This window comes from Bombyx mori, chromosome 21 (assembly GCF_030269925.1).
Source record: "Bombyx mori chromosome 21, ASM3026992v2".
NCBI lineage: Eukaryota > Metazoa > Arthropoda > Insecta > Lepidoptera > Bombycidae > Bombyx > Bombyx mori.
In genome coordinates, this window is record NC_085127.1 from 3,422,758 (window position 1) to 3,439,185 (window position 16,428).

The following is a 16,428-nucleotide window of genomic DNA, read 5'->3' on the forward strand; positions in this document are numbered from 1 at the left end:
TGGATTACAATGGGTATTTTTTTAGCGGAACGGTATTTGCTAGAAGAACAAACAGTCGGAGCAGTGGATAGGCATTTGACGCCACATCATCTATAAGATTCTAAACTATTTAGGTATGTTGTCTAAAGTTATACGGATTCGTCGATTTTGATAGATGAGACGCTTGTTTTAATCTGCAGTAGGATAGATAATAGTGGAACAAGTCATTTCCGATCATGCGGACCGAATGGTAAACAGGCGACGTCGCCCAAAACACGTCTTTTCGAATTCTCCCGATTCACTAACGGTGCTCTTAGGTACCTCAAGCACTTGTCATCGTTCTCGTCGAACCAGTCTCTTGCGACGAAGGGCCGGCGAGTAAACTAACTCACAGACACAGCCCACTGAGTTTCTCGCCAGATCTTCTCAGTGTGTCGCGTTTCTCGGTTTCTCGGTTCTGACGTCGGTAAGATAGAGATTGTTCAGTTGAGATCTCCGGTGTCTAGGCGTTCACGTTGAAGTGTGTATGCGTCAAAAAATCTCACAAATACGACAAGTAGCTCAAACGATAAACGGAGTACGCTTAAAACAAATTGTTATTTTTTAACAATTACCACATAGCTTTAGGTACTTTTAATGACGTCCTTGTATGCAGGCATACAATAGGCATGCCTCATTGTTAGAGGTAGGGATATGGACGTCAAGAGCACTAGAAGCACAGTAAGTCTTCTTCTTAACCCCGAGAACACTTCTCAAAGTTCGCTTGAAGAGAGATATATTGTAGAGTTCGTGACAACAACAAGATATGAGGGGTCGTCGTGCTCTGTTGATAGTCGTTTTCGTGATGAGGTTTGTGATAGTGATGTATGGCGATAGCATCTTCTGGCGCCCTCCTGTTTCATTTTTTTTTCCTTTATAACTAACTACTAGCTAATCTACAAACTGCGTATATAGATTTTTACAGGCAACTACGGGCGGCCTGATGCGAGGACCCGTGCCGTCCTCCTTCTCCTTCATCGTTCGCTCACTGCTGAGGATCGCGACCACATGTGACTTTCCTCCATCGTGTTTGATCATGGGCGGCATAGACCGCATGGTTTAGAACACCGCCAACCGCTTTCCCAACCAGATCCAATCTGGCTGGTGTTTAAAATAACGCTTGCTCTGCATGAGATACAATAAGGGAAATACCGTAGAGAAAAATTGACTCCAAAGCGGAATAAATTTCAGAAAGTGTCTTTAGAAACGCACTTTAGACGAACGCAATGGGTATTATGATTACGAAGAAATATAATCCGTTTATTTTATTTTAAGAAAGCCCGCTCGTTCGAATTTAGGTCCTTACTCTCCCTTAAACAGTGTAACCTCCCTCCTTTGGGACTACAATAATGTCCATGGTAGCGCGGTCTCCGTCTATGTTCCTTCGGAGTTGTCCGATTGCGCTGAACAAATTTTAAGTGAAATAGATATTTTTTCTAATTATCTCACAACTTCCAGGAAAAATCTGTCGCGGATCATTTACCAATTAAATATAAATTAATCTTAAGCAATCAATCAAATGTAATCTGATCTTAGTTATATAATTTTTAGTTATTTTTGCTGTTAATGCACTGTCGATTGCACCTATAATTGAGGTGACATCTGCCATGAAATTTTGTCAATTGGTCAATGTTCTGTATTGATGATCACTTTGTTGGTGCAACTTAATAAATAAATAAATAAATATTTACTAACAATCACGCCACGTTAACTGGTCCCGTGATAAGTTCGTAAAGAACTTGTGTTACAGGTACCAGATAACGGAAATAAATGTAAGATTTTTATTATACACATACATATATTTAATATACATCCATAACCCTGGAAAAGACATTTATATTTGTCATACAAATATCTTCCCCTGGCGGGATTAGAACCCGCGACCCCCTTGTGTAGTGACCATGTCACTTACCACTACACCAGACGGCCGTTAAATGATTGAACTATTGAAAATGATTGAACTATTACCCGATTTTGTGTTGGTGCGCTTTTAAAAATAAGATAACGGAATTATTCCAACCACTATGCCTTTAGAATTATAGAGACCGAACCCCAAAAATATATTTTTTAGAAAACCTCGAATAAAGTTTTTAAGCCGAAAAGACGTAGAAGAAGGGGACAGAGTGAAAGAGACCGATAGATAACTTTTTCCCTTTATAAGCCACTTTTGGTCATTTGATTATTAAAAGTCGCTGAAATAGGTCGTTCTAGGTCGATTTTTGAATTAAATTCTAAATCCAAAAATTTAAAAATGGATCTCTGTAATTCTAAAGGTGCGAATTGAACCTCTATCGTACAGTCAGAGGCTCTAAACGCAATTTGCAAATAACATATTTGTGATATAATTAATAACAAATATGGTAATCTAAGTCAGTGTCACTGTGCGACCATCAAACCCACGCTTGAGCACCTCATAAATTTGACCTCTGAATGAACAAAAACTATAAAAAATACTTTTATTAATCATGGCCATGTATGTATGTCGTATCGAGGTCTCCTTTATTTGTTATCACACTACCAAGGTACCTGAACTTATCAACCTGCTTAAGCACACAATCATCGACAGATACAACAAGCTCCGTGCGATCCATAGCCACGACTTCTGTCTTAGTGATGTTAATCTTCAAGTCAAATTTCTGACAGGCACTATTAAGATTGGTCATAAGTTCCTGAAGTGTGTCATTGAAAACGACAGGAGGCGGGAACTGGACGACAGACGAAATAAACTGAAAAATAGACCGCCTTCCACAATTTTTTACAAATTCGTGGGCGGTGTTCTTACGTGTAGCTTCTGTTTGCGCACGTTTAAGAACAAGATAGGCTACCATAGCCATATTAGAGCGCATGAGAGGCGCAGACAGCAGCTTTTAAGTTATTGAACAGAAAATTGTGGTCGCCGTTGCTGAAACCGGCTTAGAACCATGATGATTATGATGTATGTCGTATCACTCTTGTCAGAGCGGTCGTGGTCGTCATTCAGCATCATTGCTGTGGGCAGATGTTATGCGCCTCACGAGCATTCGCCACTCTTCCCGGTTTGTGTACCTGCCCTTGTACATACCTATATATTCCTTCTTCTTCTTCTTCCGGTGCCTCTTCAATCCTGAAGGTTGGCCGTTAGCTTCCTGTATTCATTTCTATCAGCAGCCAGCCGGAACAGCTGTTCGACGGAGGCAATACCGGTCCACTCCCGGATATTCCGGAGCCATGACTTCTTTTTTCGCCCAGCACGTCTCTTTCCGTCCACTTTGCCCATCATTATCAACACTAGCAGCATGTACCTATCGTTCCTGAGCACGTGGCCGAGATATTCCACTGACTGAAATTAATGACAAACTCGACTATTTGGCTGTGGGTGATTGAATGTGATAAATGCAAGTTTATAACGAATTGAAACTATCACAGTTTAAGGTATAGCTTAATGATATGTGAACAATCAACAATGAACTTAAAGATAAGTAATTGAGGTAAACAAACATTGTCTATATCGATTGAAGGACTGACTTTTTCTGGAAGCTTAGTGGTCGCCGGTGGCGTCTCTGACGCTCCGCCCGCACGCATGCCCCTCAAAGACCCACAAGGAGTAGCAAATAGGGTTATGTTAGGGTAATGCGTGTTCCGCGGAGACCAGCGTCGTTGGTCGTCGACTATCGCCTCGACGACCTGTCGGAGTGGCACCGCGTGTCTGGTTGTAGTGTTGACCGCGGAACCCCCCTACTCTGACCGGATTTTGACCCCGGACAGAGATCGGACGTCGGGTGTAAGAGTGCAGGGGAGTCGCTCAGTGCGGTAGGGCCTTAGGGCCCGCGGTTTGCTCTCAACACCTTGCAGATCGTCAAGTCCCACATACCTCGCGTGTCCCCTAGGCGCGGGGACCTCGTAAGAGATTCGGCCCCCGGCCCGAAAAAAGAAGGGTAATGCGGGTTATAAGCGCTATTTTTCCACTTGTTCAAGCCACTTTTGCAAACCAAATGCCTATATAGTAACTAATTGGTACAGTTTATTTATAAATTACGTACACGACAGTTGATTATGACATTGAATTATATATATAGTTTAACATAACAAGTATTGGAATTGATCTTATTATCTATCATTAACGATCATAATAATGTAATGTAGGTTTTTTTTGTATATAAATTACTTTCGACCGTTCCTTAGCCTTGGTCTGTAATTGCTTCAAATTCATATTATTTTTATAATTAGACCCAAATTATGTCAGACGTAATAGCGTTGCGCCCTTTTTTATTACCCTTGTAGGCAGACGAGCGTTTGGCGTAGCTGATGATGAGTGGTTACCGTCATTCATAGTCATCAGCAATGTCAGGGGCAAAACAAAGTCGCTGCCTACCGTTAAGTACTCTCCATAAGCCTCGTTTTTTTTCATTGCTCTCGTAGTAAGATGAGTCTAAGGCTCACCTGATGCTGCGTGGTTATCATCGCCCATGGACATCAGCAACGCCAGAGGCAGAGTCAAGCTGCTGGCTATCGTTATGTATACAAGTAGTATTTGAAGAAGGGCATGTCTTAGCGCCCGGGAAATACCGTAGAGGGGAGCTCAATCCAAATATAGATGACATGACAAAAAAGATCTCGAGCTAGCTCAGCTAAGTTTTACAAAGTTTCCTGGAAATTTGCTATGTCCACGACTCGAGATACTAAAGTAAATACTGTACGTTTATAGCTTAACAATAACTGAATCCAACGTTCAACGCTTAAGATCGACTAATTGTTGATTAATCTAATACTTAATCTTCATTGTCCTTAATGTTCCCAGTATCGGCAACAGACGCCGTATAAGTAAAAAATAACTAGGTAACTTGATAAATGTCGAATAATTTTATAAAGTAGAAGAAACGTATTATCTGAATTTGAAAACAGAATGAATTTTTATTAAGCTATTGCATAGCTTTTATCCCTTTGAACGCGGAGACCGAATCAAGAAATTTCGTAACGAAAATAAAACCTAACACCCCACTCCGCCTACCGTGTAGCTCGCCTTCAACACAATCACACGTTGCGCTTATGTAGTGTTTCTGAATAAGCGCGTGGCGTGACGTCGCACTGCATGCGCATCATGAAAAGTCTGCCCATCTCTCTCTCGCGGTCTAGCTTATGAGTGTGGAGAGGACAATTAATGTTTTGCTTTTGTTTATGTTTATAAATATAACGTGGTCTTATTTTATTACTGTTTTAATATTAAATTATTATTGTCTAATTATAATTGCATAAGTTAATAAAAAATGCTATGCAATAGCTTGACCGCGGCAGTCTCCGAGTGCCACAGGTTTCTTTTTTTCGTTAGTTTTCGTTACAACGTTATGTTATGCTAGCTCATCTGCTACCAATAGCTTAAGCAGCTAGCGCAGACAATAGCCATGAGGAGGTTAGTACCGCGATTCGCTCCGAAAAAATGGAATTAGGTTTGTTTCCCTACAAAAAGAAAACGGGGAACCGTTATATCATCATCATCATGCTTTCCTATTACCCTCTGCTGGGGTGTAGGGCTCGAATCAAATTTTTCCATTTGTATCGGTCTTGGGCAGTCTGTTCTAGCTCCTCCCACGTCATGCCCAAGACCCCTAGCTCCTGCTCCACCGAGCGACGCCACCTTTTACCAGACACTTTCCAGGTCAGTGCTCTCTTTGATAGGTGTGTATCGGGCTTTCTCAGAGTGTGACCAATCCAATGCCACTTCTGCGTTATATACTTATACAAAATCTTCTATATTCACCGATTTTCCACAAATCGCTTCCAAACCCGAACCGGTTGCACCTTATCGTTCATATCAATTGTAACTTTATCAGCGCCTTGAAAAGTAAATCCTTTGGATTTGACGTAACGCAAGTTCGTTCTTCTATTACCGGATTACTTATCTGTACACGGTATATTAAAATAATTTATTTTTTTTTTATCTACATGGCGCCTGTTAGATACAAATAATAGCGCCATTAGACAGCCCGTTATAAAATTAAGCTCTTTATGCTTTGAATTCGGTGCTATTTACATTCAAACGAATTGAGTTTTTTTTTATTGCTTAGTTGTGTGAACGAGCTCACAGCCCACCTGAAGTTAAGTGGCTACTGGAGCCCATGAACATCAACAACGCAAATGCACCACCCACCCTGAAACATAAGTTCCAAGATCTCAGCACAGTTACAACGGCTGCCCCACCCTTCAAGCCGAAACGCATTACTGCTTCACGGCAGAAATAGGCAGAGCGGTGGTACCTACCCGCGCGGACTCACAAGAGGTCCTACCACCAGTAATTACGCAAATATAAATTTGCGGGTTTCACTTTTATTACACGATGCTATTCCTTCACAGTGGAAGTCAATCGTGAACATTTGTTGAGTACGTAATTCATTAGAAAAATTGGTACCCGCCTGGGATTCGAACACAGGTGCATCGCTCAACACGAATGCACCGGACGTCTTATCTCTTAGGCCACGACGACGTAGTAAGAATACCATTTTGTGGGTCTAAGATTTGTAGTTGTATCAACGTTGGCACGTCGCAACGTGTGTAGTGTATATAGACCAAAGCGTCACGCGTACAGCTTCCTTCTATAGTTCTAAAAGTGTGGACAAATTCACAATCTCATTTAGGGTTAAATGGTAAGAGAAGTGACGTGAATGTTGCAACCCACTCAATCATTAGGCAGAATTGATCTAGTGAATCATCAGAGCCATTAGTTGTATCCGTCGACGTACCAGACTGTGAGGATACACCCAAATTTACACGCAATGAAAATTCAGTTCATATTGTATACGTATGTGCTCAATACTCATAGCTTGTAAATTGAATAAGGAAAAAAAAAACATATTATACTATAGTACCATAACAATAGATTAATTTACCAAATAGGATTGGGTATTGATGGAGACTTGACGTTCAGAGGAGCTACGGGAAACTGCTATTAACTTAGTTTGACTCAGCAGTACAAGTATATTAGGTGTCAGGGATGTCCTAGTCTTTTTTCTCTAGTCCCACTACATCCATCTTAAACCATTCCCATAGCTCTAATTTGTTGAAGTTATCCATACCCAAACAATATATGTTTTTGGAATAGGTACTATGCAGCAATACAAATATTAAATGCCAGTTGGCACATCACAATACGCTGCATCGGCTTTTTGTACCATTTAAGGTATTAATGCGAGGATTTTTAGATTTCCAGCTTAACACGTAACGTGTGCGAACGTAAAATTTGTTTGTGCTCGCCACCGGCTCACAATTTATTGTTCTTAATGCTGGTTGGTGTATGAGATACCTCGTCCGCGCGTAGTTGAAATAGCCCCTGGCTACTAAAAAAACAAGAGAGACGACATTTAAGCATTGGCGAAAAACCATTGTTAATTTTATGGTAGTTGTCCATCGGTACTCAGATATAAATATTCAGGTATCATATTTATTCAATAAAAATAACCATGTCGTTTATGTAAAACCAGAAATAGGGGGAGGTGATACAAAATAAAGCAAAATTGTAAAAGAAATGAAAACAATATTTTAATGTTTTTTTAATATTTATTTAAGAAGATTAATACAATGCAGTACAAAACTTTCTCTTTGAATTTTTTTATTTAATTCAAGCGTGTCCGTTATCATCGTAAGTGAGAACGAAATTTAAGTAATTATATTTCGAAAATTAATTAAGCGGTAGCATTATCTCGTCATTAATGCATGTATATCAGTATAGATGTCCACTGTCCGATTTATATTAGACTGTTGTTACCAGGGGCCATGAATACTTCATGGATCATGAAATGGGTGGATGAGATGGAACCTTAAAAAGTATTGGAGGATACTGTTATTTGCACCCTTCAAACTGGAAGGACCATAGGACTGCTTCGTATTAGTAATAAGTTGTTCAACCAGCTCACATTTTGTAGTATACAAAACACTAATAAAAACTACAGAAACACGCATGAATAATAAGATGAACATTTTTTTTATAATCCTATTCCAATTCCGGGCATGATATTAAGCCAAAGCTATAAAATTATTTGCATTGTCCTCAATCTTTGATAAATGTGCAAGATATAAATGAATCAGATATATCATAATTTTGATGAAAATTACGATATTAGACATATACAAGCCAAACTTATAAAGCATGTTAGAAAAGTTGCCCCTGCAAAATAATGCAAATCCAAATTGTGGAATTTAATGAGAACTGAAAAAAATTGGCATTATGTCTTGCGTGTATTTTTACGGTACGAAGATTTACAAGTCAGTTATAACGCAGCTTAATATATTTTAATGGCTTTTTCATCTTGTATTCTGAGCGGATTCTTGCTTTGAATGAATAGGCAAAACGATGTTCATGACGTACCCTATCGCCATTGGTTTTGCTGACACATAATTGGTTTACATAAGGCTACGTATTTCATTAACACATAATGCTATGCTAAATGCTACCAATACACACAGCGGTTTACATTACATTATTATTTGCCATTATACGTCTCTATCTGCTAGCCCACAGACGTTCACTGCTGGTCATAGGACCAAAACTCGTCACAATGACGGATTCCTACGACCCTCATACTTCTCTTTTTTTTCTTCTGAAAACTCTTAAATTATTGATCTAAAATCAAAAGTCTAACTGAGATCTGTTACGTATTTCAAAATGAAGCATATAATATACTCGTAAATAGATTCAATTTATCACCAAGTCCTTCCAATACGTTCTATAGGCGATTGTCTCAAAGCTCTCACTCTTGGTATCCTCACACTCGGCTCTAAGTCTACGAAGAAGGGCGCGCTGACTGCGATTCCAGCAGCTTTACCGAAATGATAAGCTCCAACTAAAATAACGGCCAAAATAGTCACAGATCCAAATGAAATTAACGCTATGGCCCACGGTCCTAGAGTGGCAGCTATTTCTTCGTCTCCTATTTCCTCGGGTTCTGGTTCGCCCGATCCATCATCGTCAATTATTAAGTCAATATCTGTAGTTGTTTCGGAACTTTCATTTTCGATAGATATCGGCTTTCTTGTGTCTTTCGTTTCAAAAATGTAATTCTCCTCGTCGCTGTTTTCGTCGAGTCTTTCATTTCTCAAATCGGTTTTGTAATAGAATGAATCGATTAAAACTATTTCGTTGTCTTCGCTCTGTCCAATTAGATTGATCTGTAATGATATCGAATAGAACAGATTACCAAATATATTCGTAGTCATGTACACTAAAACAATTTTTTAGCATGTGTTTGTCGAATGTCTTTAAAATTTGTTAATAATTTCGTTGATCCAACATTTTAAGATAATGTCATTAAGCTTTAGGAAATCTCTGAGATATTGAGTAATCAGATTGTTTATCGGTCTCACGTTAAGTTAGAACAATAGAAAGAGATGGAAGCTTTATTGCGTGAATAGTTTTAGAGCTGCTATTTAGGATTTTACTCGTATTTTAATCTAGTCGTTGTTACTTGTGATGGAAGGTTTGCAGTTGCCGAAGGGAAACTTATTTGGTTTTTGTGAATATCCCACGAGCACACCCGGTGAGTAAATATTTAAAGAAATAAATTTAAAAAAAAAATCAGTTAGGTTTAAAAATTTAATTTCTTGCTTTGATAAAAAAAACAAGAATTTTTGGATATAAAATGTTTTTATTTTCACAACAACAGGAAACAAAGTATTTTTGTAATTAAATATTATAACGAAAAGCACTAATAATTAATTGTTGTAAAAGGTATTAATTGTATTAAAGAAACCTTCGTACGTGTCAATATTGGTTTATTTCAAAGAAAATACATCGACTTTTTTTTTTCATAACTTCTATTTTACTAAAGCGTAAATAACAAAGGCAAGTACATTGTTCAAAGAATGCTTCTAGGATAGTTTTACGAATCTTTCCAGTGACCATTTATATTAACCGACTGGGGAAAATTTTATAGAAAACGGTGAATTTCAAAATTTTGAACTTTTTTTTTAATTATTTTTTTACAATAGACGTTTCAATAAAAATATATTTTCTAACTGTAACCAAACCAAAAAAAACGTTCTTATATTTATATATTTAAAAAATCACGGTTTCTGGCGTATCCAGAATTTCGCTATTTAATGAGACTATCACCACCCCGCCTATTTCTGCCGTGAAGTAGTAATGCGTTTCGGCTTGAAGGGTGGGGCAGCCGTTGTAACTATACTGAGACCTCAGAACTCATATCTCAAGGTGGGTGGCGGCATTTACGTTTTTCTATGGGCTCCAGTAATCACTTAATACCAGGTGGGCTGTGAGTTCGTCCATTCACCTAAGCAATAAAAAAAATATAGAAACAACTGCTAGACGACATTCATTTTGAAAATGATGAGGATGGGGAGAGGGATAGCTGTTAATCCAAAGAAACAGAATTTAGTTTAATTTATGAATGCGATGTTCAAGTATTTGTAGCTATGGCTACTGTAGATTACTGTGGGTGACAGCTTACACAGAACGAGACTATCGGAATATTAGTAAAAACAAAAAAAAACCTTTGAAAACCCCTGTCTAACGTTTAACACAAGTAAAAAGGGACACAAATCGTACGTACATATCCAACACCGCTCCTGTCGATCGGCAAAATAATCCGACTCCAACCACTCACAAAATCCTCACTGGTCATATCGAAAACGTATTTCAGCAACTGATTCTCGTTCTCATCCAAGAATACTATGGTCACACCGCTGTTCTTATTAATTGTATTAACGAACACAACGAATTCGATCACTGTACCCGGTATCAAAATCACTGGGAACGAGGTCGCGCAGCTAAACGCTGTGGCTCTGACGCCATTAGAATTCACAAACGGACTACGTACTTTCAGAGATTCGTATTCCACTAAAAACCACTCACTGGCCGCCCCGCATTTACTTTGATCGAAATTTTCGTAGAAGCCATCGCGAAAATTATACTTCAGGCCTACAATGTCCTGTGTAACAACCAGGGTCGCCATGCCGATGGCTAGTGCCGCTTGTAATAACATCGCATAGTGTTTCGAATTATTCGTCTTGTGTGCGTGAAGCAGCGAAATTGTTCTTGCAATGATTAAAATGTTTACAGGTGATATTGTATTAACGTTACGAATTTATTGATAGATAAAAAAATACATTTCAATATTAACCAAATATTTTATTGATGGTGCACTAGCGTAATCTCTTTAACTCCTCTTAAGATAAACGATTTATAATTTTATCACATCATTAATTTTTTATATAATTAATTTATAAATGAAATCTGTGTCGTAGTTTGGTTATGAATGAATGAATGAATGATTTATTTTATTTCAGACAACAACAAGTCCATATGTGTACATAGTATCATTGAAACATACTTAAATTAACAAAACCAATCAAATAAAAAAGATACATTTATTAAAAGTAAAAATAAATTATGGGCAAGTGATTATTTTATTAAAATAAACATACACATTAACCTGTCAGTTCCAGAATGAACAAAACCGAATATATCATATAAAAATTTAAGGTTCATAACTTGTATATGATATACATTTAAAACTCTTTAGTTTTTAAAAATGATTTTACTTCAGATTCATTCAGTGTCATGGAGTGACGTCTGTCATTCAATAAAAAGAGAGTTCAGTTTTGTATAGTTTATTACTTACTTAGTTTAATACTGTTTATTGTTTTATTTTAATATTAATTTTAAAAGAGATTAAGGCCTTTAAAAGTTGTTTTCTTATTATATCACAGAAAGCACAATTACGTCTTTTATTGTTTATTCATTCTGAAGTACTCCATATAATTATATACTTACTAGCCGTGGTCGCCCGCTTCGCTATGCATTCAAAATTAACATTATTATTTATTGTCATTATTATTAGGGAGTCCAACACTCATATAAATATTAGCCTATCCATTAAGTACATGTATTTTCTACATAGATACCAAGTTTCAAGTCAATCGGGTGCATGGTTCGGTAGTTATAACGGAACATCCGTAAAAACCACTGTAGATTTATATATTAGTATAGATAGATTTAATATTTATAATTTTGTCTTTGTTGGTGTTTAATATTTTATTATTTATATAGACAAAATTCTTCTTAGAACCATTCTTAAATAAAAAAAAATTCAATTAGATTTTTACATTTATACGAATTTCATTGATGATTTTTTTTTTTTGTTTCCATGCAAAAAAATAAATGTTTGTTAAGCAGCGGTGTATTATCGCAACATGTTATATTGAAAAACATCGGATACGGCTCTGTGAATAAGTCCTCGATTTCGGAAATCAATGGCGCTAAAGCAGGCGTATAACACGAATGTGATTAAAAAATTATCAAATAGTATCTTGCAATCAATAACACAATCAAATTGTCACTTAATCCCGGCTGCTGTTTCACCTATTAACGTTAATCATTTTACGATAAGACGACGAAAAACATTTGGTTTTCTTTAAATCTCACAGCAGTTCGTCGGAGGAACATAACACGTAGACGTAATAAAAGTTCAGGTTTTAAACAAATTGATATATGACTGTAATTTTAAGCAGTGCCTTTTCTAAATTGTTATATGTGATCGATGTGGCTGCTGTCAGTGTCGAATTTCTGAACTAATCTTATAAGCTGAGGTTACGGTATTTTTGTATACATGGTAAATATTATTTTTCATCTGCGTACATTTTTCAATACTAGAGGTCCTGCAGTAGTCGAAATTCGACTATAATTAATTGGAATTGTAAGTTTGTACACTATTATGATTGTATTTTACTTCTTTATACTTCTTCACAAATTTCGCCAAGACTACACTATAAAAAATATTAACAAAGACAAACAATATTGAATCTCAATTTGACAACAGACGTCAAGAACAAAAGTTTGACAATAAATAGTATGCATGCGTGTGTGCGTCAAATACATGGTATGTAGTGTGTGTAATGTTTTCTTTATTGATTTAATGTATCTTTTATGCATTATTTAAAAAAAATATTAGCATTGTGCACTTCTTCTCTATATTCTCTATAAGTGTGGAAAATTTCATACTCCTCCGTCCGCGCAAATTTCGTAAAAAGGGATACAAAGTTTTTGCTTCACGTATTAATACCTAGTCAGGTCATAAATTCTGTCACATGTTTAATGTAAAATAATTGAAACAAGTTTATTCATTATGTAATCATTCATATACCAAAATAAACTTAACAAAACATAGATTCTTATGACACTAAAGTTTATACAAATTGACCTCCGTGATTTTGAATACAGGCCGTCAATCTGCGCGGCCAGTTGTCTATCGCAGCACGAACGAGGTCCATGTCAATATCGGCGGCTGCCTTAATCAAGGATGTCTTGAGTGACTCTAAATTGGGATGAGGCTTTGAGCATGCCTTCCTCCAAGTGTTGCCATATCTTGTAATCTAACGGATTCAAATCTGGACTGGAGGAGGGCCAGTCTTCGTGCCGGATGAAGTAGATTTCACGCGCCGCCAGCCAGTCTTGTGTGCTCTTCGCTCTATGAGCTGGCGCCGAATCTTGTTGGAATACCCAGTGCCTGTTATTGAACATGGTATGAGAAACAGGTTCCACAAGGTTCGTCAGGACTGTATTTTGATACACAAACTGCATTCGTTTTTACACCATTCTCACAAAAATGTACCTCTGTTAAGCCCTAATAAGAAACTCCCAACCATACCGTGAGCGAGGATGGAAAATGACCTCGCTGGACACGCGGAATACGGTTGCTCGCTTCTTCACTACTGTGTGCGTACACCTTATCATTTTGTTTGTTGTAGCTCTCTTCTACGGTAAAAAAATTTTCATCCGAAAAAATAATTTCCTGATATTTTTTTCCCGCGTACCGCTTCAACAAAGCGCGGCATCTCTTCAGTCTCAGGTCCATTAGACGAGCATTCAAACGATGTCCTGTTTTTCTTCGATATGCCCGAAGCCCTAAGTCTTCATTTAACACCCTTTTCACCGTGGTTCTGCTTAACCCCATCTGAAGGGCCAACAGTTTCTGCTTACGTTTGGGATTTATTTGAATTCGCGCCTTCACAGCTTTTATCACTGCTGGAGTCCTAACAGACCGAGGGCGACCACTTCTTGACCTGTCATCTACACTAGAGTCTTCATTGTATCGTTTGATGGTACGATAAACGAATCTTTTGGTTATATTCAAATTTTTCAGTATGTTAAAAATTTGAATTGGCGCGTAACCGCAACGATGCAACGCAATAACTGCAACACGGTCTTCTTTAAGCGTCCACTCCATATTTAAAAATGAGTAAAATTCTAAAAGTATACATTTTTATTTTCATGAACAATTCGAAATTCGAATTCAATAAACTATTTTGTGGCCAGCATTCTAAAAGAAAAGTTTTTACTGTGTGACATTACATATGACCTGACTAGTTATATAGATTACATGTGCGAGTGGAGTTACAACACGCAATTACTTCTAGAGGAATGAGTTGCTAGCCAAAGCCGATTACAAAGGATATTTGGATTTATCAATACTCCCTCAATGCCGTTCTAAGGATTCTTCTGAAGGAGATTTTTTTGGAAAGAAAGAGATCTTAGATGGAATGGATTAGTCGAGATTAACAAATTTTTCTTCTGTATACCTACTGAAATAATATTACTACTGTTATATTAATTATTCAGTATCGATGAATAAAGAGAAGAAAATAATGATAGTGATTTTAAACAATCGGCAGTGGTAAGTTTTTTTTTTCTTAGATGGGTGAACGAGGTCACAGCCCACCTGGTGTTAAGTGGTTACTGGAGCCCATAGACATCTACAATGTAAATGCGCCACCCACCTTGAGATATAGCTTCTAAGATCTCAGTATAGTTACAACGGCTGCCCCACCCTTCAAACCGAAACGCATTACTGCTTCACGGCAGAAATAGGCAGGGTGGTGGTACCTACCCGTGCGGACTCACAAGAGGTCCCACCACCAGTAATAAAATACGTAGTACGTACTAGTAATAAAATACGCATGAAGGGAAGGGATGTATTATGATGAATGATGTCCTATAGTTTTATGTATTTGGTCAGGTGCTAAGTGTTTTTACATTTATTTGTTATGGAAATATGTGAGCGTTCCGAAACTATTATTGTGATTGAAGGTTGGCGGTTATTCAACTAGAACAGCTTCTATTCTGGTTTGACGAAATAATTTATTTTAACGCAAATTCGGTTTTTACTAATCAACTATAAACGCAGTCGAAGAACCAAACTATATGTCCGCTGTATCAAAACAAAAAACAACTAACTTAAACTAATTTTAGACAACCAATTAATATGGAGATAACCGATTGTCACACAATGTATATTCGAAATAGTTTTTTTGTGAATAACACGATAGACGATTTGAATCGATTGACTTCCACGTTGAAGGAACAACATCGTGTAATAAAAAGCAAACTCGCAAAATTATAATTTGCGTAATTACTGGTGGTAGGACCACTTGTGAATCCGGACGGGTAGGTACCACCTCCCTGCCTATTTCTGCCGTGAAGCAGTAATGCGTTTCGGTTTGAAGGATGGGGCCGCCGTTGTAACTATACTGAGACCTTAGAACTTATATCTCAAGGTGGGTGGCGTATTTACGTTGTAGATGTCTACGTGCTCCGGTAACCACACAACACCAGGTGGGCTGTGAGTTCGTCCATCCATCTAAGCAATAAAAACAACAACAACAACAAAAAGAAGAAGATCTTCCTTATGGCCTATGTCACTCGGGAATAGTGTAGCTACCAAACAGTGAAAGAATTTTTCTAATTGGTTCAGTAAGTAGTTTCGGAGCCTATTCAATACAAACAAACAAACAAATCTGTTCTCTTTATAATATTAGTATAAAAAAAAAGTTGGTTGTTTGTAAAGGTGGTTTACGGACGATAGTTTTACGTGATAACGTCATAAAGAAAGATTGATGAAACATTGCACACTCTTATGAATTGAATTGAATTATTATCACTGAATTATTATGTATGTATGTATTTGACTATTTTATACATAGGTATATTAAATTGTAGTATGTGTATTCTATAATACTGAGACGTTATTTTAAGGAAGATTTTTGTTTTGAGTTTGTTCTTTTTTTTTTTTTTGTTATTTGTTATTCTTTTGCACCTACCATGCATTATCTCTGCACCACCCTATGGTCGACTGGAAGAGAATGCCCATGGCATTAAGTCCGCCTGTGTACAAGTTTTGTTTTGTGCATAAAGTATAAATAAATAAATAAATTATTATGTTTGTTTGATGTTGTATTTTGTCAAAATGCTTCGTGCTAACGAAAATAATTATTAAAGAAATTACTCAGGGTAGATTGTTCGTAGTTTTAATTGAAAGATGATAATAATATGGGTAGGTACCGCACGCGTATCCTGCCACTAAGAAGTAGGCGTTTCCCAGTATGAAAACTCAGACAGCAATTCCATTACAATTTGAGACTTCAAATAAC

At 37.3% G+C, this 16,428-nt stretch overlaps 1 protein-coding gene and 1 long non-coding RNA gene across 2 annotated transcripts; one reads left to right on the forward strand and one right to left on the reverse strand.

Annotated features, from left to right (window-relative positions):
- Positions 1 to 7,525: 7,525 nt before the first annotated feature.
- On the reverse strand, positions 7,526 to 12,255 carry LOC101746560 (uncharacterized). The gene is made up of 2 exons (XM_004925596.4): positions 10,554 to 12,255; positions 7,526 to 9,153 (listed from the first exon to the last, which is right to left on the reverse strand). The coding sequence occupies exons 1-2, from the start codon at positions 10,983 to 10,985 to the stop codon at positions 8,689 to 8,691; spliced, it is 897 nt and encodes a 298-aa protein (XP_004925653.2). The 5' UTR covers positions 10,986 to 12,255; the 3' UTR covers positions 7,526 to 8,688.
- Positions 12,256 to 12,371: 116 nt separating this feature from the next.
- Positions 12,372 to 16,219, forward strand: LOC119630111 (uncharacterized). The gene is made up of 2 exons (XR_009975911.1): positions 12,372 to 12,614; positions 15,580 to 16,219. It is a non-coding gene; the product is annotated as an uncharacterized LOC119630111 (long non-coding RNA).
- The last annotated feature ends 209 nt before the right edge of the window (positions 16,220 to 16,428 follow it).